The sequence below is a fragment of the Panthera pardus genome, unplaced genomic scaffold (assembly GCF_024362965.1).
Source record: "Panthera pardus isolate Hobbes unplaced genomic scaffold, ASM2436296v1 HiC_scaffold_8, whole genome shotgun sequence".
In the NCBI taxonomy this organism is placed as follows: Eukaryota; Metazoa; Chordata; class Mammalia; order Carnivora; family Felidae; genus Panthera; species Panthera pardus.
In genome coordinates, this window is record NW_026527013.1 from 1,183,299 (window position 1) to 1,207,789 (window position 24,491).

Below are 24,491 nucleotides of genomic sequence, written 5' to 3' on the forward strand. Positions count from 1 at the left end.
CCGAGCGGGCGCTGGAGCCGGAGCCGCGGCACGAGCGGGGCCCGGAGCGGGGGGCCCGCGCCGCGCTGCTGAGGGAGCCCGGGCCGCCTGCTGCCCGGCCGGCCACGGCCACGGCCACGGCGGAGGCCCCGAGGTAAGGACGCGCGCGCCCTCGCCGCTGCCACGGCCACGCGCCCGGGCCGCCGCGCCCCACCGCGCGGACCCCTCACTCCAGACCCTGTTCACACCCCCGCCCCCGGGGCCCGTACTCCAGCCCCACGTCCCCCGCAGCCCGGGGACTCCCGCGTTCTACCCGCCGCCTCCTCGCTCCAGACCTTGCCCCTTTCCCCGGGCTCAGGCCTTACTCATTCCGGCTGGCGCCTACCTTGCAGATCTCACGGTCCTCCCCGACCCCCTGACTCCAGACCCGCTGTTCTCCACGGACCCCTCACTTCAGACTCTGCTGTCTTCCACGGACCCCTCACTCCAGACCCTCCTGCCCACTCCCGGTGGTGCCCTGATTCCAGACCCTGCTCTCCTCCACTGTCTCCTGACTCCGGACCCCACTGCCCACTCCCCAGGTCCCCCACCCTCCATCTTTCACCCTGGACCCCTGCCCCAGCGCACCCCACCCGTTCCTGGCTTTGTGGTGTTGAAGGCCCTGAGGGAAGAGCAGGGGCTGGGGGGTGGGGAGCGCTGGGGTGGGGAAGGGGCGTGCAGCCCGAGACCCGCAGCAGGAGGGGTCTCGTCCAGGGTGACCTGTTGCAGGGCACTGCTTGGGAACTGCGGCCTCGGTGTGGCTGTGCCCTCCCCCTTCCGCCCTTGCCACCGGTTTTGTTTTCCGGAAACACTTCGGATCAGGGAGGGGGTGAGGTGTCTATGCGCCCGGGGCGGTGGCCACGCTGATCTCCCTGCCCCCTTCTGCCCCAACTTTCTGGGGAAGCTTTCATGTTAGGGGCTGTCGTCCTGGGCAGGCTTGGGGGTTCTTGGCCTCTGGACGGCATTGTTTGTGGGCAGTGGCCCTGGAGGGCTCCAGCACTTTGTTCCCAGTCTCCCCACAGAGGACCCTGGCCTGCGGGGGCGTCCACACATCATCCATCTGCTGGGGCTCCATCTGTGTGGGTCCTCTGTCCCTACCCTGAAGGACATGGCCAGGCTCAGGCCCCTGTAGCTCGTGGGTGTGAGAGATGAGTGGGAGCACAAAGGCTCCAGTGTAGGGGGGTGATGTCCGCAGGGACCTGATCTGGTCCCCGAAGGAAGTGGTGTCTGTGACGAGAACAGATTGGGAGCCAGACCCGCAGGTTTGAAAGGGGGAAGTTTGCGGTTTCCCTGGTAGTTTGTTTTTGTTTTTCGCTCGCGTCTCCAAATTGTGCCCCCGGAAAGGGACCCCCAGGCTCTGCAGGTAGATGGGCAGGGTGATGGCTGGGGACTGACTGCAGCACCTCTGGGAGTGCATAGGGGGTGCACACACCTGAGATGATCTGCCCCCCCCCCCCTTCCCAGAATGGTGTCAGTAGCCCTGATAATTGGAAGGGGCTGCGGGGCCACCGCTGTGTGTGCTGCATTTGGCTGATGGAAGTGTGACCTGCGTGGGGCCGTGGGGAGGGAGGTGTGAGAGGAGCTGGCTGGACACACCCGCCCCGCCCCAGCGGTGGGCAGAACCCCAGGGGCGCCGGGCTCGCAGTAGTCATGGGGCACAGGGCTTGCTTTTTCTGCCTCAGGTTGGCAGTCGGACCTTCTTGGGTAAAGGGGCTTGTGGTCGGATTTTGACTACTTCTCATTTCTCTCGAGCGGATTGGGGATGAGTGTCTCGTTGCCTGGTCCTGGGCGTGTCCCTGCTCGGGGAGGACAGAGCCCCTGTGAAGACAGACTTCTTTGAACTCCTGGTTCCGGTTCCAGCTGGCTTTCCTCCTTTTCTTCTTAATTACATAGTAATTATCTGTGGGTCGGGAGAGGAAGTAGGTGAGGTGTGTTTTTTTTTTTTTTTTAAGTTGAAAGCCTTCCCATCTACTCATCCCCGCTCTGAGGAAGCCGGCATGCTAGGCAGTGGACATTCCAGACACCTACGGTGTCACCTGTGTCCACGGGGATTTCCTGGTGGGTCTGAGTAAATGCTTGGGACAGGTCTGGGGGCCCCCGCTGACCCCGTTCCCTCAGGGCTGTACTTGTGGAGGGTGGCGTTTCTCCTGGGATGCCCAGTAACCTCTTGTCCCGTGATTGCCTTTGGTGCCCATCCCCTGGCCCCCATGGAGCTGTCCCAGGCCACCTCACGAGCAGCAGGGTCCCTTGTCCTGGTTGTGGTGGATTCTTGGTAGATTCATTCCAGGTGGGCGCTGAAAACCCAGGGCTGAGCAGCTGGGGCTCCGTCTCCTCCTGTGAGGAGTTAGAAGTCCATCAAGGCCATGGGTCAGGTGATGGGCAGCGGGCTGGGGAAGGAGCAGGAGAGACGGGGTGCTGGGGGCCGCCAGCCTTCAGGCCTTCGGTGGCATTGGGCAGGCCAGCGTGGGCGTGCTGGTTGGGGTTGGGGTCCGCATCAGTGTCCGGTGGCCCGTCGCACCCGATGGATGCCTCGGGGTCTTGGGCTTCGCAGCGGGACATGCCAGGGAGCGCTGTGATGACTGGTCGGCAATGTTGACGTGTGGCACACTCCGTGAACCTTTGGGGAAGGGGACACCTGAACCAAGTCTTGGTTGGCGTGGGAGGACCCCACCTAGGGCGGTTTCGAGTCTGCTCCCTTCGCCTTTGGGGGCTTGGGGAGCCCGTGCCGGGCCGAGCCCTGAGTGACCCGCTGAGTGTGGAAGACAGCGCGCACGCCTATGCTCCCCGGTGCCCGCGGGACTGGCCCACGCAGGAGTGGGTGTGGCGGGAGTCTGCTTGTAAGCACTCCCCCGCCCTCACTCTCCCCGTGGCTGGTGGCCTGCCTTTACGTCTCTCTCCTACCCGGCTTCTACAGAAGCTTCTGGTGCAGGCCGTGCTCGCGCAGGACCCTACTGGCGTGGGGGTCCACACGCAGGGCCGGAGGCGCTGTCACAGGGTGGGGATGACAGCACATCTTTTCCTTGCTCAGAAACCCCGTGTCTTCCTGCTCCCAAGAACAGACCGTGGCTCTGGGCCCGGCTGTCACGCCGCTCCTGTCCAGGCCTTGTCTGGGGTCCCCTCCTCTAGAAGGCCTCCCACGTGCTCTGTTCAACCTCGGGGGGCAGCCGGAGGTCCCCTCTGGGAGCCTTCCCCCTTGGGACAGGTCCTTCCCCTTCTGGGAGCTCGGCCACAGCCGTCGTCGAATGCTGGGTTATTCCTGTGAGTTCCTGGTGGCGCGAGAAGGAAGTCAAGTCAACTAGCAGGCCGGAGCTGGGGTGCGAGGTCGGCTCTCAGGTTACACCTCCCGAGGTTCTCGAGAGCCGCAGTGACGCGGAGTGAGTCCCTCAGCGGAGAGGGTGGCCGTGGGGACCAGCGTGGACGGGGTGCGTGCAGGGGAGGGTGGGGACACCCGGGGGCCATCGCTCCCCCCGACCCCCGCCGAGGAGGGGCTGCTTGCACTTGGGCCGCTCCCCCCAGAAGCGCCAGTCCAGGAGCGTTCTTGGCGGGCGGGCCAGGTGCCAGCCGTTTCCGCGCTGCTCAGAGCCTCCTGCCAGACCCCGAGTGGTTCCGGGGGGGGTCCCGGGGCCGGCAGTTGTCGTCTCAGAGGTGGAAAGGGGCGTGACGTGTTGTTACCTGCCTTCCCGTTGGGCTGTGATACCTTAGAGTCCGAAGACAGTCGGGGACCCTCCTGGAGCTGACAGCTCATCTGGTCTTGGGTCTGGAGAGACCGGCTAACTCTTCCCTCTGCGGACATGGCCTCCACGGGCAGGCGTTCCCAGTGCTGCCCCAGAGGCTGTGCCTGTCATCGGGGGTCTCTGCTTGCTGTGGTCCCAGGACCGGGCTGCTGGGCACTGAGTAGGCGGGGTGGCTGACCCAGCGGGGAGTGGGCCCAGTGGAACTTTGCTGCCAGCCTGTGGTCGTAGGGGCTCTAGACAGCACCCCTCGGTCGAGCGAAGCCTCTAGCGGCTTCCCAGCAGAGGGATGAGGACGTTTTAGTCTCTCCAGGGTCACCTGGGTGCCCCAGGGATTAGAAATCCCAGACAGAGATTTCCAGAAAGGCTGGGGGCTGCGGGGGCGGGGGAGACTGGGATGTGGTTTGTCTGGACGCAGGCACCTGAGGGCTCTCTCACTGGTTCTAGAAGTGCTTAGGGGCTGTGCTGGGGGGCAGATGTCTTTACAGTATGTTTACTGTGCCACCTGTGCTTCTGTGCTGGCTCTCAGGACTCACCCCCAGCCGACTCAGGAAGAGCCAACGTACCGGGGGCGGGGGGCGCAGGGTTGTGCCTCTGCCGTTACACCAGCAGGGAGGGTGTTCGGGGGGCTCGTGGCTCTGCTCGCTCACGGCCCACCCTCTTAGTCCGCTGGCCCCCGCTCTGGGCCGCCTTCTCTTTCCTTCAGCTGCACTGATGGGTCTGTTGGAAATTTCTGCCGAGGACACTTTCTACACTCGGCTCTTTGCCTTTCGGCACTGCTGACATTGGGCTTGGATCGCTCTCCGAGGACGTCCTGGGCGCTGTGGGGGCTGAGCGGCGTCCCGGGCCCCACCCACGCGATGCCAGGAGCCCTCCAGTCGTGACGGCCACAGATGTCCCAGGTGTCGCCCACTGTTCCTGGGGGCAGGATTGTCCCGGGTGAGAGCCCCGCCCTAGAGATTTCCTGCCAACCTGCAGCTGTTGCCGTGAGCTGGAGCCCCGAGGGAGCCCGTCTCGGGGCCTCGGGGCCTCCCAGGGTCTCGGGGCCTCCCAGGGTCTCGGGGCCTCCCTGGGTCTCGGGGCCTCCCAGGGTCTCGGGGCCTCCCAGGGTCTCGGGGCCTCCCAGGGTCTCGGGGCCTCCCAGGGTCTCGGGGCCTCCCAGGGTCTCTGGGCTTCCCAGGGTCTCGGGGCCTCCCAGGGTCTCTGGGCTTCCCAGGGTCTCGGGGCCTCCCAGGGCCTCGGGGCCTCCCAGGGTCTCTGGGGTTCCCTGGGTCTCGGGGCCTCCCTGGGGGTGTGGCCGGGCCTCCTTGTCTCTCGGTCCCAGTCCCGGACCTATAAAGTACGGCCCTCCCTCGCCCCCCGGAGCAGGAAGGCTGAGGAAGCAGGTGGGGAGAAGGCGATGGGGGCAGGTCATTCCAGCAGCCATTGGGGAGGTGGCCTGTGCTGCCTTGTGGCTCCCTGGTGGCCAGGGTCGCCCCACGCCCGCCCCGCAGGGGGCAGCTGTGCGTCCCTGCCACTCTGCCCTGTCCTGCTCCTTCCTGGTTTCCTCGATGGCCGCCTGGCTGCAGGGGGAGGACTTGTACCTGCTGCCCGGGGAGGGGAGGGGAGGGGGTGTCTGCCTTCTGTTCCGGGTGGAGGGCCCCGCAGCCAGGTGGGCCGGGGAGCTGGTCAGGAGATGTCCTTGGTTGGTGGGGAGCAGAGAGCCACAGCGGATGCTGCACTGTCTCCTTCCAAACCTGAGGGCCCTGCTCGGCTGGTCCCCACCCACCTCGTGGCTCTTGCCCTGGCCCCCTGCTCCCCGGTGCCTCTCACCCCTGGGCCTCGGCTTCCCCGGCTGAGGTCGCTCGGTGGTGCTAGGTTCCTGGGTGGTGACCCCGGTGGAGTCCCCCGGTGGGAATGGGACTCGGGCCACACGGCTAGTTGACAGGACACCGGTGGCCTTGGCGAAAACACAGTAGGTGAAACTCACTTTATCTTGTTTTGCTCAACGTATTTAGGGTCACGTAGGCGTGTCCTTGCTGTTAGAGGTTGTTGGGACGGTTTGCTGTTTTCTTCCCGTTTGGGTGTGTATTTTATAGTCTTGGTTCGTCACTGCTTGGAAGCTACATTTTCTTTGGAAATGCTGGGTCTTAAGAGTACACAGGACTGAGTAGAAAATTAGCGCCCTTGCGGCCAGGAGGCTCTCAGTCGGCCGTGTCTAGGGACCTCGGTTTCAGCCAGCCAGATGTTGCCGGGGATGAGCGTGTCCCCCACACCGCGAGGGGCGCAGCCATACGGAAAGGTGTCTGTTGCTCAGCTGCAGTTGGTGTTCACTGGGCGCCTTGCGTTCTTATCCGCTCTACCCGGCTGCTGACGCCAGGGCCGCTTTGGGCTGGGGCGGGTGGCTGACGGGCCTGTGAGGTGTGGAGCGGAGCCTTCACGGTCTCACGGTGGCCCCCAGGCCACACTCCGGCCGCTCCGGCCACCCGCATCAGCATCTCGGATGGAATCCGCGTTTTCAGCAGTCCTGCGAGTGAATCCCGGTGCGGTCTCCTGGGTGTTGGGGACTGTTCCGTCTCGGGGCCGATCTAGGGGACTGTGGTTGGGGGCTGCCACACTGGGGCCAGAGGCAAGGGCTGGGCAGCTGTGGGGTTTCTTTGGGTCTTGAACCGGCCCCCACCGCTGCACGGGGAGGGCAGCGTCCCGTGTGCCTTAGGTCGGCCCGCTCCTGGTGAGCCCCGCGCAGGTAAGTGGGGGTCCTGCCGTCGCCCCGAGCCCCTCACTGGGCCTGGTGCGCCTTCACCGCTGTGCCGAGTGAGCTCTGTGTCCTCCCCGTGGGCTGCGCCCGTGGGGGCAGGGGGCTCGCCCAGGGCCACGGAGAGGGGCCGAGGCGCGCAGCTTGGGGTCGCCGAGCCAGCCCTCCCACCTCTCCTGTCGTACACTTCCTGTGGCCCCACGGGCCCTGAGCAGGAGGCGTGGCCCCGGCTGTGGGCTTTCTGCACGGGTCTCCCCACTCGCTGTGCCTTTTTCGCCAGCTTTATTGACACATCACGCTCTCCACTTGGTTTTAGTCGAGACGAATTCACAAAACCGGACAAGTTCACTGGAATGTGCACCTTGGTAGGTTTGGTTTTTATTTTTTTTTGGTTTTTTAAGCCTATTTCAGAGAGACAGCGCTTGTGCGCGCATGGGGGAGGGGGGCAGAGGGAATCCCAAGCGGGCTCTGTGCCGTCAGCACGGAGCCCGACTCGGGGGCTTGAACTCAGTGAGCCTGTGACATTGTGACCTGAGCCGAAATCAAGTCAGAAGCTTAACTGACTGAGCCACCCAGGCCCCACTTTGGTGGTTTTTAACACAGTCACAGGGTTGTGCAACCGTCATCTCTGTTCAAATCCAGAACATCCCATTACCCCAAAAGAAGCCCCCTGAGCCCCCGTCCCCACGAGCCCCCTTCCCGTCCGTGGACGAGTCTGTCTGGACGTTTCACACACGTGGGCTCACGCCCTGCGGGGCCTCTCGTGTCGGGTTCCCTCCCTGAGCGTCGTGTGTTCGGTTCGTCCGCGGGGCGGTGGGGGTGGGCGCCTCGCTCCTGCTGCGGCCGAGGGACGTGCGTGTGCACGGTGGACACGTGTGTATCCATTCACCCGTCTGTGGACGTTTGGGCCGTGTCCGCCTTTCGGCTGCCGTGAACACGGTTTCGTGTGGACGTGTGTTTTCGGTTCTCTTGGGTGGACACTGAAGAGCAGTGTTGCTGGGTCACTTGGTGGCTCCGTGTTTAACCTTTTGAGGAACCGGTGGCCGTTTTCCACAGTGGCCACTCGTGTCTCCTTCCTGGGTCAGGGTCTGATCCCTTTCCGGGCACGTCTGCCTCCTCTGGGCACCCTGACTGGTTTCTCTGCAGGCCCGCCTCCCCGCTGCCTGGCACTTTCTAGAAAGCCGGGCTCCCGAGCCTCATGCGGCAGGTCTCCCGGCTCCCGAGGCTGTGGGCTCCCCTCATCCACCCCCCTCTGAGCGGTGAGTCCAGTGTCTTTGAGGGACACGTGGGCCTTGTGAGGACACAGAGTCAGTGCCCTGGTTTTGGTGGTTTTAAGTGGCGGAAACGCCGTGCGCGCACGTGGGTAAGCACGTGCTGACCCTACAGGGGAACATGAAAGGACGTTGGGAGAAGCCCCTCGGAGCCTGGCAGGTGGGCACCATTGGCACTTCAGCGTGATCCTGTGGGCATCTGAAACACAGGAGCACGCTCAACCGTGGGACCTGCCAGGCGGTGCCTGCCCTGGACGGCCGGCGCGGCTCTGACTGTGGGGGGGACAGAAACCGCTGGAAGGCCCCGTGGAGGCTCAGGTGTGGGCTGAGTGGGGGGCACGGTGCCCGGGCACATGGGGCACGCGCTAGACTCCTTCCGGGGGGGGCTGCTGCCTCCGTGTCGCCTGCGTTGACGTAGCTGTCGGCCCTTCCGGCCCTGGCGAGAGTCACTGGGGTCCCTAGTCCGCTGCCGTGCCTGGTTCTCGGGGACGCGTGTGGGTCGAGGGGTGGTCCTTACCCTGAGGGAGTCCCTCCCGCAGGTAGCCCAGTGCAGCCCCAGTAGAACCAGAGAGACGGGGCAGTGCCCTCTCTGTGCGTTCTGGGTGGTTTGCAGGGGCCTTGGGGGCCCTCCAGGGCCCACACCATGACCTCCGACCTTTGTATGCCCGGTGGCTTCGCGTGTGCTGTACCCCGAGCTCACCCCTGAGGGTGGCCAGGCCTGGGGCAGAAGGGAAGAGGCTAAGCTCCGCCTGGCTCCCCTTCCTTCCCCCCTCCTTTCCCCTCTTCCCCACTCCTCCCCGCTCCTCCCCGCTCCTCCCCTCCCCCCTCTGCCCTCCTCTTCCCCCTCCTCCCCCCTCCCCCTCCTCTTTCCCACTCCACACCCACTCCCCCCCTCCCCTGCTCCCCTCTCCTCCCCCACTGTTGTACATTGTTTTCATGGCGGAGGGTGCACTCACCTGGAGGGAGAAAGCAGATCCCTGCGTGGGAAAGGCGGACGCAAGAGTCCTGGCGTTTCTCCCCACACCCCAGCTTGTGAGGGGCCCCTGAGCCCGAGAGGCCACCTCTGGGACCTCTGCCCACACACAGGGACATGGCTTTGTGGGGCTGGCACCATCGCTGCTTCCTTTCTGTGCGCGAGGCCACCGAACCTGCAGAGCGGCGGGCGGTCCCTTGTCCCCCTGCGGGCCTGTGGCAGTGCAGACGCCTCCTCCACCCCCTTGGAGGATGTCCCCTAGGAAGCACGGTTCTGCTGACGTCACGGTCGTTATTCCCGCGCTCTTGTGGCTCCTGAACGCCACTCCTGTTCTCAGTCTCCGACAGCCTGACCGGTGGCGATGGTCTCCGTCACCGATGAGCCTTGAACAACACGGGCGTTGGGGGCGCCGGCCTCTGAGGGCCGAAAATCCACGTGGAACGCCTGAGTCCTCCAACGCCGTTGACCGGAAGCCTCGCCCGCGACTAAACCGTCACCGACAGGGGTCTTTGCCTTATGGCAGAGCGAGCTAGAGGGAGTGAGCGCCCCTGGGAAGGCGGAGGAGGAGGAAGTGCTCTACGGGGCCGCGCCGACGGAAAAGTCCGGAGTGCGTGGGTGCCAGCCCGCGCTTCCCGAGGCCGGTGCACGTGGCCCGCCGTCGTGGGGCCGTTTGTGTTTCTTCTGGGGCTTTGCCTGTTCTCTCTTTTGCGTCCTGTCGTTTCTGGATAGTGTGCCGTCACCGTGAAGGTAGTGACCGCCCCTCCCTGCATCTGTGTCCTCTCTTCGCGGGGACGCTGGTCTGAGGAGAGGGCCTACCCTGATTTGCAAATAGGGTCACGTTTCTGGGGGTCAGGACGTGACTTCGTGGGGACACAAGCCCGCCCACCCCGAGGACTGCTGTGCTGCTGGCGTCGCGGTCACAGTCACGCTGGGCCGGTGGGCCTGCCAGGTGAGTGGCGCCCTGGGGACCATCACGTGCGGTGGGACGCGCCTGCCCCCTCGGCAGGCAGTAGCTCCGTGGAAAGGTGCGGGTGGGGGTTTGTGGGCACAGGCCGGTGCTTGCTGATGGTGGCTGGTTCCAGACGTGCGCCCTCCAGGACAGTGTGTGCCAGCCCCGGGCAGCTGCCGAGCCCTGGCACACGTCCGGCACGACCGAGCGTGTTTCCGGTAATGTGACGGTGACTCCTTGCTGGACGGCTCCGCGTGGACTGTGTGCGGGGCGTTGGGGGGGCGGGGGGGGGGTCAGTGCTGCCTGAGCAGCAGGACCCAGCCGGACGCTCGTGCCATTAGTGGCCCAGCGTCTCACGTGAGCCATCCGGTGGAGGGCCTGCGCCCGGACCAGCCACGCGGGCATCCCTGCTGTCACCCCGGACCCCTCCCGTTTGCCTTCAGCCCTTCGTTTCGGAAATGTTCGGACGCAACTGGGTGCAGAGAGAGGCCCCACGGTCACCAGCCTCCCAGATATCATTTCCTGCCGCTGGAAATAGAGCAGGAGGTGCCGGCAGGTGACCCTGGGCCTCGCCATGGCCCCACCGTCTGGAGGACGGCTGCTGACAATTCTTTGCTCGGTCCTGGTGGCCACAGTCTAGGCTGTGGGGCTTGTGGTCGGGACCTTGCCTCTCTTTTGTAATCTGATTAATTCTGGGAGAATTCTAGCGTGTCCAGAGGTCACAAGGAAAGTACAATGCTCTGGACGCCCCTACTCTTCACGGCCCAGCAGCCTGTCACCTGTGCCTCTGTCCCTCGCCTGCCGTGATGGGACCAGCCTGTCTCCTGTCCCTGCGTCCTGGCCAGGGCTCTGGGCAGGAACCCTGTGCCCCCTCAGTGCGCCCGCGGGCTTACGCTCACCCTGGACGTCGGCCTTTCCCTCCTGGTCACTGAGAAGTGACCTCAGGCCACCCTCTTGGCACACGTAGCCCGCGTCTGTGGTTCCCACGGATGACGGTTCTCCCGCTTTCACCCCGCCGGTTAGCTGGCAGCCCCCGCCGTGGGGGTCGGGGTGGGGTGTGCACTCTCCTCCCCGGTTTATTTGGGGTCGGGGTCCTTCATCGTAGCTCCACTGTGACGACCCGTTTCTGCTTAACTTGCGTCAACACTGGCCTCGTCACGGGGGGCCGGTTGGGCTGGCGCCCGTGCCTGCCATTTTGGGGCCGCTTCCTTCCTCTTTGTCATAACATGACCTCGCGGGTGACCTTGGGCTTCTCGGCTGCTGCTACAAGGTCGGCCGTGTCTCCGGGGTCCAGGTCGCTCCCGGGGGAGTGGCACCCACAAGGGGAACTCGGGGCTCCTGGGGCACTGTGACCCTGAGCCCAGGTGACTCTTGGGGAGGGGGCCTCGCCTACGCGTCAGCAAGCTCAGGAGGGATGCGCGTGCCCAGGGATGCCCGGTTGGGTCCCGAGTGAGGCGCATGCTTCTGAGTCCGCACCCACCGCCGGCTCCTACCTGTGCTTAGGCAGGAGGCTGCCTGCGTCTGCACGTGCCCCAGCTCTGGGCCAGGCTGGTGATGTCAGCCAGGGACTGTGACATCACTGAGTGGGGCCGGTCAGAGAAGGGGGTTCTTGGAGCCTCCACCAGGGGAGCTGACCCCTGGCCCTGACAAGATGGGGGACGCCCCCAAAACCACAGCAGGTAACTCAGCTGAGGGGGCACTCGCAGGACGGCACTGCCCCGGCCCGGAGCAGTCTCTGCAAAACCCGCTCGGTGTGGCCACGGCGGGCCGGCAGCTTCCAGGGGCTCTGCCTGGGCGCTGGGCAGTGGTCCCTGCGGTGGGGTTCCTACCCCGTGTCAGGAACCCGGGCCCACGTTGGTTGCGTTGGGACGGGGTTTATTTTCGTCCCGAGTGAGGGATGGGAGGCCCTCTCCCCCAGGACAATTATTTTTAGCTCTGGCGCTGGGCCTGGGCCGACAGCAGACACTTCCGCTCCCCTGAGGTCTCGGGTTACCCTGCCTCCCCCAGGTATGCCGGGCTGGGCCCCTGCCCGCTCCTGGGACCTGGAGGAGCATCGTTCTCACTAGGCTCTGGCCCCGGACCTGTTTCAGCGGCGCTGTGTCGTCCCTGTCCCTGCTTCCCACCCGCCAGCACGTGATTCGCTCTTGCCATTCCCCCGTGGGTCCCACCTGGCTTTCAGAGTGTCCCGAGGGGACCCAGAATGCTCCCATGTGGCCCGTGCTGGGTGGGGTGGCCTGCCAGGGCATGCCGAGTTTGGCCACCGTCCGGAACATTTGCAAGTCTGTGCTGCCTTTGGGGTTGTGGGGTGGTGGCCCTTTCCTCGTGAATAGGGGCCGGTGTCCTCCGGGCTGTCCGTGGAAGGGGTCGCAGTGGAGCGCTGCTCCCCCGCCTCCATGGCGCCTGCCGTCCTCTGCGGGCGGTGACCCACGTGGCGACCGTACAGCCTGTTGTAAGGAGACCTACAGGGGCAGACGTGAACCAACCCTTGGCCAGCACGCGGCTTGGGGAAGCTGCCGTTGGGGGGCGCCGGCGTTGTGTCGAGGGACCTGTGGGCCCCGGGACCGGCGGTGGGGCGGTGCGTGCACGAGCAGGCCTCCAGCGTTGCGCCCGGTCGCCTGGTCTCTGTTGCCCGCGGGGCCGTCAGAGGCCCCCTTGGGACCGTGAGGCCACGAGGGGCTGCAGGGAGGCGCACGCAGAGGGAGCCTGTTGTGGAGTGGGGAGGCTGGTGGAGGCGGCTGCCAGACCCCGGACCCCCAGCGTCACAGGGATCTCTCAGAGGGGACCCTCGAAGCCGTCCCACAGGGGCACGCGGGCCTCCCTGGCCCACAGAGGGCGGCTCTGCGCGCCCAGGAAGGGTTTGCACCCCAGATCACGCGGCCGGGCGGAGATGGAGGGCGTGCCTGCCGATCTGGGGTGGGGACCGAGGGCGCCTCCCACCTGGAAGCGCAGGTGGGGGTCACTGCGCAGGGGGTGAGGGGGCTGCTAGGGCCGAGGAGGGGCCTCCCAGGAGGGCTGCGGGCTAAGGTGCAAAAGCGGGAGGCGTCCAGAGGGGCGGCTCCTGTGTGCCTCGGGGCAGAGTGGTACGGGTACTTCCTGCCCCATGAAGCCTGTGTGCAGGGTGGGGTGGGGGGTGGAGTCCGGACCCGAGTCTCCCTGCCTGCAGAGGGGGTCGCCGAGCCCTCCCCAGACCTTGTGCTCTGCACCGCAGCCTCTCCAGCTCCGTTCTGGTGCCCTGTCCCGGCATGAGCTCCTGTGTGCCGGGAACGGGTTGCTTCAGAAGGGCAGAGACCCTCCCATCACTCGGGAGGTGCCCAGGGTTTGAGAAGCTGCGCGCCAGGCCCCGGGACAAAGACCGCATCTATGGTTATCTGCCCCGAGTGTGTGTCCCCCTGGCTTCATCTGCGTGGAGGCCGTCCCTGGCCGCCTGCTTCTGTGTGGCCCCGAGGAGGTCCCGCTCCTGGCTCCCGCCCCGTTTCTTTGACGCTTCCTCTTCGGGGCGCGCCCAGGGCCCTTCAGCCCTGAGTTCTGCCGTCATCAGGACAGTGCAGATCATGAGATGAGGGCGCGTTCTGTCTCCTTGGGGTCTTTTGATTTCCCGTGGGTTTTCCATCTGATTGACTCTGGCGGCCTGTGTGTGTCTGTGCATGTGTGTGTGTGCACATGCGTACGTTCTTAATTACTTTGTGACGGAAGGTGTGTGTCTGCAAGGGGCGCAGGCATTCGGGGAGCTGCAGACTAGAAGCACACCCACCGCAGGCCGCGGCACCGGGGCTGGAGGGCACTGTTGTGCGCGCTGTGCGGGCTTCCAGGAAGTCGTGCCGCCAGTTGGAAGTTTCCATCTGAGCCGGCAGGTGCACCCCCAGGTGTGCACCGCGAGAAACAGAAGCTCGCGTCCACACGGGAACTCGTGCACCAGCGTCCGTCCACACACACGCTTCTCAGCACCCAAAGATGGACACGACCCAGATGTCCGCTGACGGACGAACAGATACGCTTGGTCCACCGCGCGCGCACACAGGGGCGAGGCGCCCACACCCGCTGCCCCGTGGACGGACCCTGAACACGTGACGCTCAGGGAGGGAACCAGACACGAGAGGCCACACGGGGTGTGAGCCCGCGTGTGTGAAACGTCTGGAACAGGCTCATCCATGGACACGAAGGGCGGGCTCGTGGGTGCTGGGGGGTGACTGCTTGATGGGGATGGGTTTTTTTTATTTTGGTTGACGGAATGTTCTGGAGTTGGTTCACGGTGATGGTTGCATAACTGAACGTATTGAAGACCTCTGAATCGTACACTTTTCGAGGGCGAGTTGTATGGTATGTGGATCGTATCTCCATAATGCTAATAATAAACTAGGGACTTCGAAGCCAAAGCAGGCAGCCTCCACCCTGCGGAGGAAAGAAGTGCTCTCTGGCTTTTCTCTTCGGATGGATCTGATGCCCCCACCATGCGCGAGGAGCAAGGCTCTGGCACGAGCTCAGGAGGGCGGCTGCAGCCGGTGGAGGACTTTGTTCTAATAGTAAACTTCAGACTCGGGTCCGTCCGTGTAGACTCACCTTCAGGTGGACAGAGGCATTCGCAGGCCTCTGGGCGCTCATGGTGGGCGGGGGACGGGTCCCATCGGCCCCAGACGTACACATTCCTTCCCGGGTGAGCCCAGCCACCGTCCTGAGACCCCATCCCCCCTGCCTGTTCTAGGCCATGCCACTGATGGAGCGAGGAAGTTGGGGATCTGTGCAGACAGCCTCCTTCGGGGTTGGGCCCTGTTCGCGACTAGTCCTCCAGGACCCACTGGAGCGATGGCCCAGGGTCCCCAGGGCGTACCAGAGCGATGGCCCCCAAGGCAGGCAGGGCCTTGCTTCTTCCTGACTAGGAAGCCTGAGGGCCTGAGGTCTTCGTGGCTCAGGCAGGGGTGTGGGAGGAGCTTTCTAAGCGATGCGGACGCGCACGTGTGTGCGTGGGCATGTGTGTGTGCACCACACCCCGGACCCCCTCCGTGGGGGCCCCCCGGCCCTGGGCTGGTCAACGTCGAGGGAGTGCTGGGGTCAGGTGACACGGTCACTGCCTCCCTGGGACGTCCCGCAGCAAGGGCGCTTCCACACCCTGCCCACCCCGCTCACACAGCCTCAGTGTGGTTCCCTCGAGGTAAAACCGCTGCCTGCCCCTACCCGCACTGAGCCCGGCGGTGCCCACGCTGCCCTGTCTTCTGTCGCCTGGGCTCTGGTGGTCGCTCACGGACGGTCAGAGGTGCACGGCCTCTGCAAGATGTGGGAAGGCGTCCGGTGCCTGTGGGGCGGGAACGCGCAAGCTGGGTTGTGGCGCTCTGGGCCTGATGGCGGTGTGGCCCCTGGCGCTGCACTCAGACTCTAAAGGGGGACGCGTTTGGTAGGGGGCGCTTAGAGGAGCTCGTTGGTGGTTTCTGTTTGAGGAGATTCTTCAGCTTTGGTGCGAGCAGCTGGCGGGGGTTGCAGGCGGAGGCGTGGCTGAGAGGCCAGCTTGGTGGCAACCACAGACTGCAGGGACGGGGGGTGGGGGTGGTTGGGGAGGGCTGGGCCTGGGGACACAGACCCGGGGTGGTTTCTGTGGGCACCTGTCCCTCACTGCTCCCAGCTCGGGTGGCTGCCTGCCTGCCCCCTGCATCCTGGGGGCTGCTCAGTGTCTGCCCTGCCCTCCACAAGGCCAGCTTCGTACCCAAGGGGCCAAGGCCAGTCCCACCCCGGTGGCACGCACGGCCTGTGCCCTGTCAACCTCGGAGCCCGCCTGACCTCCCTCGGCGGCTGCTGCCCAAGTGAAGCCTTGCCAGGGTCAGGATCCTCCGCAGCCCCACCTGACCGCGAGGTCACAGGCTCCTGGAATTAGGCCCAGGGACATCGTGGGGTGGGGTGCTGTGCGGGGTGCAGTTCAGAGGCCTCTGAGGTCAGTGGTGAGGGCCTGTCTCCCAACCTTGGGCACATTCTGCTCTGTTGTCTGTCTTCTCTCTACCGAGGAGCACACCCTTGGCTTGGGGAGAGGGCCCGGCCCTCTCTGCACCCAGCCTTGGTCTCCACACCTGGCTTTAAGGCTCTAGGGCCCCTGTCACTTGACTGGCCGTCACCTCTGCCAGCAGAATTGTGCTTGAGCCATGGGGTGGGGGTCAGAGCACCCCTCACACGTGCAGTTCACGATGGCCTGAGTCACTGCACTCCTGTGCATCCCAGTCCACAGCCGCATCTGTGCCTTGAGAGATCTTTCCAGGACGCCACTGTGCTGCACAAGCCTCTGTGGCGTGGTTTTCCGCTAACACCACAGTCTTGGGCCTCCCTGCCAGTCTGGGCTCTGGACCCCGGGGCTGCGTCGGGGGCAGGGGGACAGATTCCGGCCTAGACTCTAACCTGTGCCTTCGTTTCTCCGCCAGCTGGGAGCCACGAGATTTGAGGCGGCGGGACCGGTCAACAGAATGCGTCCTCCCTCTGCACGCGACCCCGAGGCCACCGAGATGAGCGCCACGGCCGGGCCCTGGCAAGCGCCCACGTCTCACTAGCAGGGAGCCCGCCGGGCCACCATGGTGTACTAGCCCCGAAGAGCCGCCCGCAACCTCAGGTCTGCACAGACCCGGGATTTGCTCGGCAGCAGAGTCACCGTGGAGAGGCCAGGGTACCACAAACTTATGGATTTTGACAAGAAAGGAGGGAAAGGGGAGTCGGAGGAGGGTCGGAGAATGTCCAAGGCCAGCGGCCGGACCAGCCATGGCGTCCGGAGCTCGGGGACCAGCTCGGGGGTCCTGATGGTGGGCCCCAACTTCCGGGTCGGGAAGAAGATAGGCTGTGGCAACTTCGGGGAGCTCCGGCTAGGTGAGCCCACTCGTGTGTGCGTTCTGGGGCCCAGGGGAGGGGAGGTCCTGGCAGGGCCGCGGTCACCGCTCCCAGATGGTTTCCAGGTTGTCGGGACTGGGAATTCAGGTACGTGTGAGTTTCTGCCCCCGAAGGAGGAGGCTGTGCTGGAGGGGCGGGTGCCCGGCCTCACCCCTGCGTTGCTGAGGGCCAGTTTTGGGGGGGGGGGGTGGGTCTGGGCCCCCGTGTGGGTGGACCCACGTGGAAGCCGTTAGCTTCTAGCTGGTGGGTGCGGGTGCACGTGCGAGGTGAAGCGAGAGCTCGGCTCCCTCTCCGCACTTGGCTCAGCAACCGTACGCGGGGCCAGGGTCACTGGTGGCCCCTCGGGGCTGGGTTGACCTCCCTGTCCTGAGCCAGAGCCGTACCTCAGCCGCTGCAGAGGCTGCCGGGGTTGGGCTTGGGGAGTGTCACTGCCTGTCTGTGGCTTCCCCGGCCCCAGGCTCGGGGTTTCTGAGCCAGCAACGGGCAAGGGCTGGGCTCCAGTCTCCGTGTGCGGGTTGGTGGGGCGGGCAGGGCGGGTGCCGGGCTCCAACACCAGAGGCGTCTGTCGTTCAGCGACTGACGCTGCCGGCTTCACGGGAGAGACAGGCGCCTTCCCCAGAGCCGGACCGGGTGTACCCGGCCCGGCCCGCACAGCAGGGCCCCCGGCAACCTGGTGACCAGTCTGCAGCTCGTGCCAGATGGGGCCGCCTCGACGCACGCCTGCCCCGTTAGGATGCGTGTGTGTGCACACGCGTGCTTGTGCAAGCAGACGGACACGCAGCGGGCCCGGTCCTGACCTGCGGCCTGGTGTGTGGATCACAGTCTGTACAGCAGGGGTCTTCTGCACCGACAGAAGAGTGCGTGTGCTGGGCCGTGGGTGCAGCGGCTGGTAGCTTAAACGTTTCCTAAAACTGAGGTATGTGTTCCTTTCCGCCCGGCTTTTGCTCTGCGAGGTTTCGCGAGTGTCCCCGCGGTTGGGTGTGTAGGTGACCGGTTGCTGTCTGTCACCCTGTCCATCTGTGTGACCGCACCTCACCGTCCACGTCTGTCGTCCTGCTCAGGGACGCTCAGCCGGGTGTAGATTTCCGCCGTCGTGAATAAAACTGGCCTGAGCGCCCCTCTCCGAGTCCCACACACGAGTGTTTCTGTTGAAGCCCCAGGTCGGAGGGGAGGTGTGTGTCGATGAGAAAGTGCGGACTGGTCTCCAGAGTGATGGTAGCTTTTCTAAGCTCCCGCGGGCAGCGCGCGAAGGTCCGGGGTACCCCAGTCCTCACCACCATCTCAGTGGCCAGGCTTTTCCACTTTGAACGTGCGCGTGGATGTGAAGGGGTTTCCGCGTGGCCTTCCCTGATGACAGTGAGCTGGACGTTCCGAGAGCCCCTTTTCACCTCTGGCGTCCGATTTCGATCCTGCGCTGTTTAAGGTGGTTTTCTTTGTGACAGTCCCGGTTGGGGCTCCTTGGAGCCGCGTCGGTGTGTGTAACACTTCCTCATTAAACTGGAAAAACTTCAGTTATTATTTCTTCGGGTTTTTTTCTGCCTCCGTTTCTGTCTCTGCATCCTCAGGCTCCAGTTACACGTAGGTGGAGAGGGTTTGATGCTTCCTGTAGGTCCCTCAGGCTGCTCTTCGGTTTTCTTGTAGTTTTTTTCCCCCTGCTTCACTCCAGTTACCTTTTGCTCTGGTGTGAGTTCACCCTTCTTTTTTGCTGCCGCGTCCAGTCTGTTGTTGGAGTCATTCTGGTGACTTCTTGATTTTCTATGTGGCATTTGTGACTCCGCTCGACCCCTGCTTCTCTCTCTCGGGATCTGCCAGCTGCTCGTTCAAACCTACTTGTAACCGTTTTACAGGCCAGGTCTTTGGCGCCTTTGACTCTGTTTTTCCTTGTGATTGTCTGATTTGCCTCCTTTTCTACACATGAGTGGTGTTTCACGTGTTGGAAATTGTGGGTGTCTCATGGTATTGGTCGGGGTTCTGCCTTGTCCTGGAGACCCCTCTCCATAGCGCGAGGGCCGGTTTTTGGCTCCGTTAGGGGAGGCTGAGGGCTGACCTTACTCGAAGCCTGGAGCCACCCGGTCCCGAGGCGAGGGCTTTCTGGGTTCCCGGCCGAATGTCAGGGGAGGTCAGGGCAGCCTCCGCACGCTGGATGGCCACGGCTCCGGCCCTGTGTGGCCCCCGGAACCTTCCTCCTGCTCGCGGCCCCTCGGGAGGTACTTCCCGTCTGGCCTCTGGACTCTTGCCTTCCGCCCGTGCAGGGGGCGAGGCTCCCAGAGCCCCGAGTGCCTGAGCTCCAGCCCCTGCGGCCTGCACGTCCCCAGACCCCAGTCGTGCCGGACACACCCACTCCCGCCTTCACCTCGGGCTGCACTTCAAGGAGACTGGCTCTCCCTGAACTCACGTGTGCAGTCAAAACACGAAGGTTTCTTCAGCAGGACACAGTAAAGTTAGCAGTTCCCAGAAAGGCTCAATAGAACATCTGCTTATGAGAACGCGTGGCTAAGAGCGAGGCCGGGCAGGCCACGGGCAGGGCACCGCTCGCACAGTGTGACGCTCGCACAGGGCACCGTGTGACAGCGCTGGTTCCTGCGCACAGACGCTGCGATGAAAAGCGGGCAAGAGGGGTGCCGGCGGGCTCAGTCGGAGAAGCACGTGGCTCTTGATCTCGGGGTCATGAGTTTGAGCCCCACCGTGGGCTGTAGAGGTTTCTTAAAAAGTTGAACATGGGCGACAGATGTGAACGGACACTTCGCAAAAGCAGACAGGCCAACAGCCGGGGAGCACGGGAGGCTTTCCGCCGCAGGAGCCCGAGCAAGGCAGCCGCGTGAGTTCCTCCCTCGGGGGGGCCACCCCAGCAAATCTGCCAGACGAGGGAGCCGGCCGGCCAGTCGGAGGTCCCGTGTGGCGCCGCTCACGTCAGCCGTGCTTGTAGAAGGACCTGGGGACGGGGTGGTCGTCCCCCAGGGTCACGGGTAAGCCAGGCAGTGTCCCCGTGACGGACGTGCCGCAGCGCGGCGTGCAGGAGGACCCAGGGAGGAGAGAACGTGCCGGATGATTCCGCCTCGGAGGCTCCCTCTCGGGACGTGAAGGTGGAGACTGACCGGGCAGGGGCGTGCGTGGTGGCCACGTTTTCTGTCCCGATACAGGGCTGGCATCACACAGGGTTCCACGTTTGCCAGAGCTCCCGGTCTGAGGCACGTAAGGTGTGTGCGTTACAGGTAACTGTCTCCCTGGGGAGAACGAGAACTGGGTCCACCCTGAGCTTAATCCGCGGTCCTAATAGGCTGGGATGTTGACGGGACAGGCTGCTGATGTCTGCGACTGTGAGATGCTCTTTTTTTTTCAATCAAAAATAAGGGAGATCCAGCGGTGCCTGGGTGGCTCGGTCGGTTGAGGGCCTCACTCTTGATTTTGGCTCAGGCCATGGTCCCAGGCTCTGCGCTGAGCACAGAGCCTGCTTAAGATTCTTCCTCCTCCCTCTGCCCCTTCCCCACTGGCGCCTGCGCTCTGTCTCAAAAATAAAAAAACAAAAGAGCAGGGGGTGACAGCTGCGCAGATACGCAGTGGGACGAAGAGCAGGCTACTGATGTCATCTAGGCAGTAAGGACGTGGGTCTTCCCTGCACCGGTTTTCCATTTTTTTGGTTTGAAACTTTCATAACACAGGAGGCAAAAACCTATTTGTAATCAAAGCCCAGGGAGCAGGGCTTGAGGGGAACTTTCTTTCCCTGCTGAGAGTCCGCAGGAAGCCTCTCAGTTGTCACACCGAGAGAACCGAGGTCTGCGGGAAGATGGGGCCCCTCTGCCCACCCCTTCCAGGCCGTGGCAAGAAATGGGGGAAGCGGAAAAACCGACCGGGGAAGCAGCGAGCTGGGGCTAAGCCCAGAGGCGTGATCACGTGCACGCAACAGCCAGAGCGGTCTCTCAAGAAGCAGTTAGAAATGAATTTTTCTGTTTGAGCAACAAAGAGTTGGAAAATAAACATTTAAAAGCAGTACCATTGTAAGTGTGCCCAGACCTGCCCAGTGCCTCCGGAATAAGTGAATAAAGGACGTGCAGGCTCTTCACCAGAAACCGAAAACATCAGCGAGGGAAGTTAATTCCCAGTCGTGGCTGGGGCCGGGATGTCCCCTCCTCAGCCTCTCCTGCAGGCCTGAGGCGACGTCTCTGCAGCCTTCTGGGGACGTTGACAGGCTGACTCTGAAACGGCCACTTGGAACAGAGGCCCGAGAGTGGCCGACGCAGGGCCAGGCACCCCCACCCCCACCCCCCACCCCCCCGCCGGGCGCCGCCGTGGTGGTGCAGACACGTCGGAGCACGATGGGGCGGGGCGGGGCGGTGACCCATGCCGTGGGCTGACGTGCGTGGGGAGCCCTGGCCGTGTCCTGTGAGGCGGGACTCAGCCATGTCTCTGCCACCACATCGGGGCGGGTGTCGCCCAGACCGTGCACCGGGATGGAGAGGAAGCCGAGGCCTTCTCCCACGATGGATCCTACTCAGGACAGCGGGACAGGTGGTGATGGAGCAGGTGTACCATGTGGGGGCCACGTCCGTGGACTCCAGGGCCTGGTGAGGCCAGTCCAAGGGCAGGGACAGGACAGTGCGGGCAGGGGCACAGGCGCGCACAGCGCCGTGCACGGTAATTTCCACTAATTTCAGGGCTGGGGGCCGGCAGTTAGACTTGAGGGGTCGGGCGGCCCCTCCATCACGCGGCAGGTGGGGGCCGGGTGTCCGCACACAGGGAGGTGAGACCCTTCACAGAAGCCCCGAGCTGCCGGAAGGCCCGTCTGGGGTACTGCCGGCGTCAGGGGCTCTAGTTTTGACAGCTCTGTGAGTTTGGGCTCCCTAGGGGTCCTGAGGGCTGGTGATGGGCTTGGGAAGGCCGTGTGCCCTGGGCTGTGTGTGCCTCTAACCCATGAGGCACACACTCCCAGCCCCAGGTGTGGTGACTGTGTTGCCCCGAGAAGCCAGCCAGGGACTCTCAGCCTACCAGGTGCTGCCGGGCAAGGTGTCACTGGAGCACAGGTTCCTTCCTGCACGGGCAGGGGCCTGGGGCCAGTCCCTTCTCTGTGCCACGAGGGAGCTCCCCACCCTGAGGGCCGGGAGGAGGGTATGCAGCACCTTGGGTGAGTCCTTTGCAGGACTTGACCAGGACAGTCCTCTCTGTGGGGCTTCTTGCCAGGGGGGCCTTGCTCCACAGTGAGGGGGAGGCGGGGTCCAGGGAGCTGGGGGGGGGGGGGCAGGGGCCTGGACGCCTCCTGGTTCTCCGCGGTGGGAGCGGAAGGGGGCGCCCCGGGATCACCGCGGCCGTCTGTTCTCTTTGTTTTTATAGATGGGAGAAATTGGAGCGAGCTGGTGTGCTGGAGGGAAGGATCCCATAGAGAGGAGTTTGGGACCAGCCCCCTTGAGTGGGCGGGGTGGGGGTTGGAGGGGGAGGAGAGGCTGGCTGGCAGGGTGGGCTCTGCGATGAGGGTGTGGGGCACATGAGCGCCGCCCATGGTGGGGGTGGGACTCGTAGGCGTTCTTGTTACTCCTAGGACATGGTCAAGTTCAAGGGGGGGGGGGGCTTGGCCCCTGGGGGGGGTCTCCTCCCTGCAGGGGGGTGCATACCACGCTGACAAGCCTCTCTTCCACAGGGAAGAATCTCTATACAAATGAATACGTAGCTATTAAACTGGTGAGTCCCGGCCCCCCCTCCCGCCTCCCTGCCCTACATCCGTCCCCGCTGCCCGGTCTACAGGGGAGGGGCGGTGGGCGCGCACCTCGGGTGACCCGACCGCCACGTCTACCTGCCCCTCCCAGGAGCCCATCAAGTCCCGGGCCCCTCAGCTGCACCTGGAGTACCGCTTCTACAAGCAGCTCAGCGCCACAGGTACCCGCGCCGGCGCAGTGCGGGGCCGGGGTGGGGGGGCGCCTCGCCTCGCGGGCAGGGTCCTCACAGGCCCGTGTGTCGTCCCCTGCAGAGGGCGTCCCTCAGGTCTACTACTTCGGCCCGTGTGGGAAGTACAATGCCATGGTGCTGGAGCTGCTCGGGCCTAGCCTGGAGGACCTGTTTGACCTGTGTGATCGCACGTTCACACTCAAGACGGTGCTCATGATCGCCATCCAGCTGGTGCGGGCCGAGGGCGTGTGGGGGCGGGGGCGGGGCGGGGGTGGGGAGGGGCGGGGCGAGGGCAGGGAGGGGCGGGGCGAGGGGCCGGCCCTGAGGCCCGCCGCCCCGCAGATCACGCGCATGGAGTACGTCCACACCAAGAGCCTCATCTACCGCGACGTGAAGCCCGAGAACTTCCTGGTGGGGCGCCCGGGCACCAAGCGGCAGCACGCCATCCACATCATCGACTTCGGCCTGGCCAAGGAGTACATCGACCCCGAGACCAAGAAGCACATCCCGTACCGCGAGCACAAGAGCCTGACGGGCACGGCGCGCTACATGAGCATCAACACGCACCTGGGCAAGGGTGAGCCGCGCGCGGGCCGGGCGGGGGGGGCGCGCGGGCCGCGCTGACCTGCTCTCCCCCCGCAGAGCAGAGCCGCCGCGACGACCTGGAGGCGCTGGGCCACATGTTCATGTACTTCCTGCGCGGCAGCCTGCCCTGGCAGGGGCTCAAGGTGGGCGCGGGGCCGGGGGCGCGGGCGCGGGGCGCCGCCGGGTCGGCGTCGGCTGACCGCTGTCCCCGCAGGCCGACACGCTCAAGGAGCGCTACCAGAAGATCGGGGACACCAAGCGGGCCACGCCCATCGAGGTGCTCTGCGAGAGCTTCCCAGGTGAGGGACGCCGGGTCCGCACCGCCCCGGGCCCGCGCGGCCCGCGCCCCACTGACCCCTGTGTCCCCCGCCGGCTCTCCACAGAGGAGATGGCCACATACCTGCGCTACGTGCGGCGCCTAGACTTCTTCGAGAAGCCTGACTACGACTATCTGCGCAAGCTCTTCACCGATCTCTTCGACCGCAGCGGCTTCGTGTTCGACTACGAGTACGACTGGGCGGGGAAGCCCCTGGTACGTGGGGGTCCGGGTTCCTGGAGTGGGCGGGGCCCCAGGACAGGCGGGCCAGGAGCCTGGGTGCCTGCTGCCAGCGGGACCCCGGGTTTGTGGGGGGTGGGCAGAGGCCGCCCGGCCTCAGCGCTGCGTCCTGCCCCCCTCCTCCCCCCACCCCCACCCCCCCCCCCCCCCCCCCCGCAGCCGACCCCCATCGGCACGGTCCACACCGACCTGCCCTCGCAGCCTCAGCCTCGGGACAAAGCCCAGCTGTACAGCAAAAACCAGGTGAGGGGCCGGGGCAAGGACCCCAGTGATGTAGGGGTGGGGTAGGGCCACCCGGCTCCCCTACTGTACTCCCCCCCACCGCATCCCTCCCCAATCCTAGGCGCTGAACTCCACCAACGGGGAGCTGAATACGGACGACCCCACTGCCGGTCACTCCAACGCCCCCATCACGGCGCCCGCAGAGGTGGAGGTGACTGATGACACCAAGTAAGGCCCCTGGGCAGCCGCGGGGGGGGGGTGGGGACGCCTGGGGCGGGCTCCACACCCCCTCCCCCTCGCGTATTTCCCCTCCCCCGCACCCACCTCCCCCGAACCTCCCACCCCGTTCAGGTGCTGCTGCTTCTTCAAGAGGAGAAAGAGAAAATCGGCGCAGCGACACAAGTGACCCGGGGCAGTGGTGCCCTGAATCCTCCCGCCGCAGCCCCTGGGACCAGCTCGTCCGTGGCTGTGTGGCCCACGGCCCAGACGCAGACTGCAGGGCCGGCCGCAGCTGCCCGCCCCCCTCCCCCCCCACGTGGGGTCACCTTCACACGAGACTTTGGCCGAAATTTCTACACCTGTGTCTAGTCCTCCCCTCCGAGAGCATTAACTATTTGAAACAAGGAAACGAAACACAGCGGCCGCCCGCCCTGCGCCCCTCCCGCCGCCGAAGTGAGTAGTCGGCCCGCCCTGTTGGTTTCATAAAGTCCAGCTTGTCTCCCTCGA

General features: G+C 64.9%; 1 protein-coding gene across 1 annotated transcript; it reads left to right on the forward strand.

Moving 5' to 3' along the window:
* Window positions 1–24,491, forward strand: CSNK1G2 (casein kinase 1 gamma 2). The gene is made up of 12 exons (XM_053896869.1): window positions 1–133; window positions 16,072–16,507; window positions 22,158–22,198; window positions 22,324–22,393; window positions 22,485–22,633; window positions 22,745–22,979; window positions 23,045–23,130; window positions 23,202–23,286; window positions 23,371–23,519; window positions 23,703–23,786; window positions 23,887–23,993; window positions 24,117–24,491. Exons 2-12 carry the CDS (start codon window positions 16,324–16,326, stop codon window positions 24,169–24,171), a joined length of 1,245 nt encoding a protein of 414 aa, XP_053752844.1. The 5' UTR covers window positions 1–133; window positions 16,072–16,323; the 3' UTR covers window positions 24,172–24,491.

Excerpts from the sequence above, each read along its gene's own strand:
- CSNK1G2 (XM_053896869.1), top strand. The coding sequence starts at position 16,324 with ATGGATTTTGACAAGAAAGGAGGGAAAGGGGAGTCGGAGGAGGGTCGG. Across the intron at positions 16,508-22,157 it reads CTTCGGGGAGCTCCGGCTAG|GGAAGAATCTCTATACAAAT; the intron begins GTGAGCCCACTC and ends TCTCTTCCACAG. Across the intron at positions 22,980-23,044 it reads CAACACGCACCTGGGCAAGG|AGCAGAGCCGCCGCGACGAC; the intron begins GTGAGCCGCGCG and ends CTCCCCCCGCAG.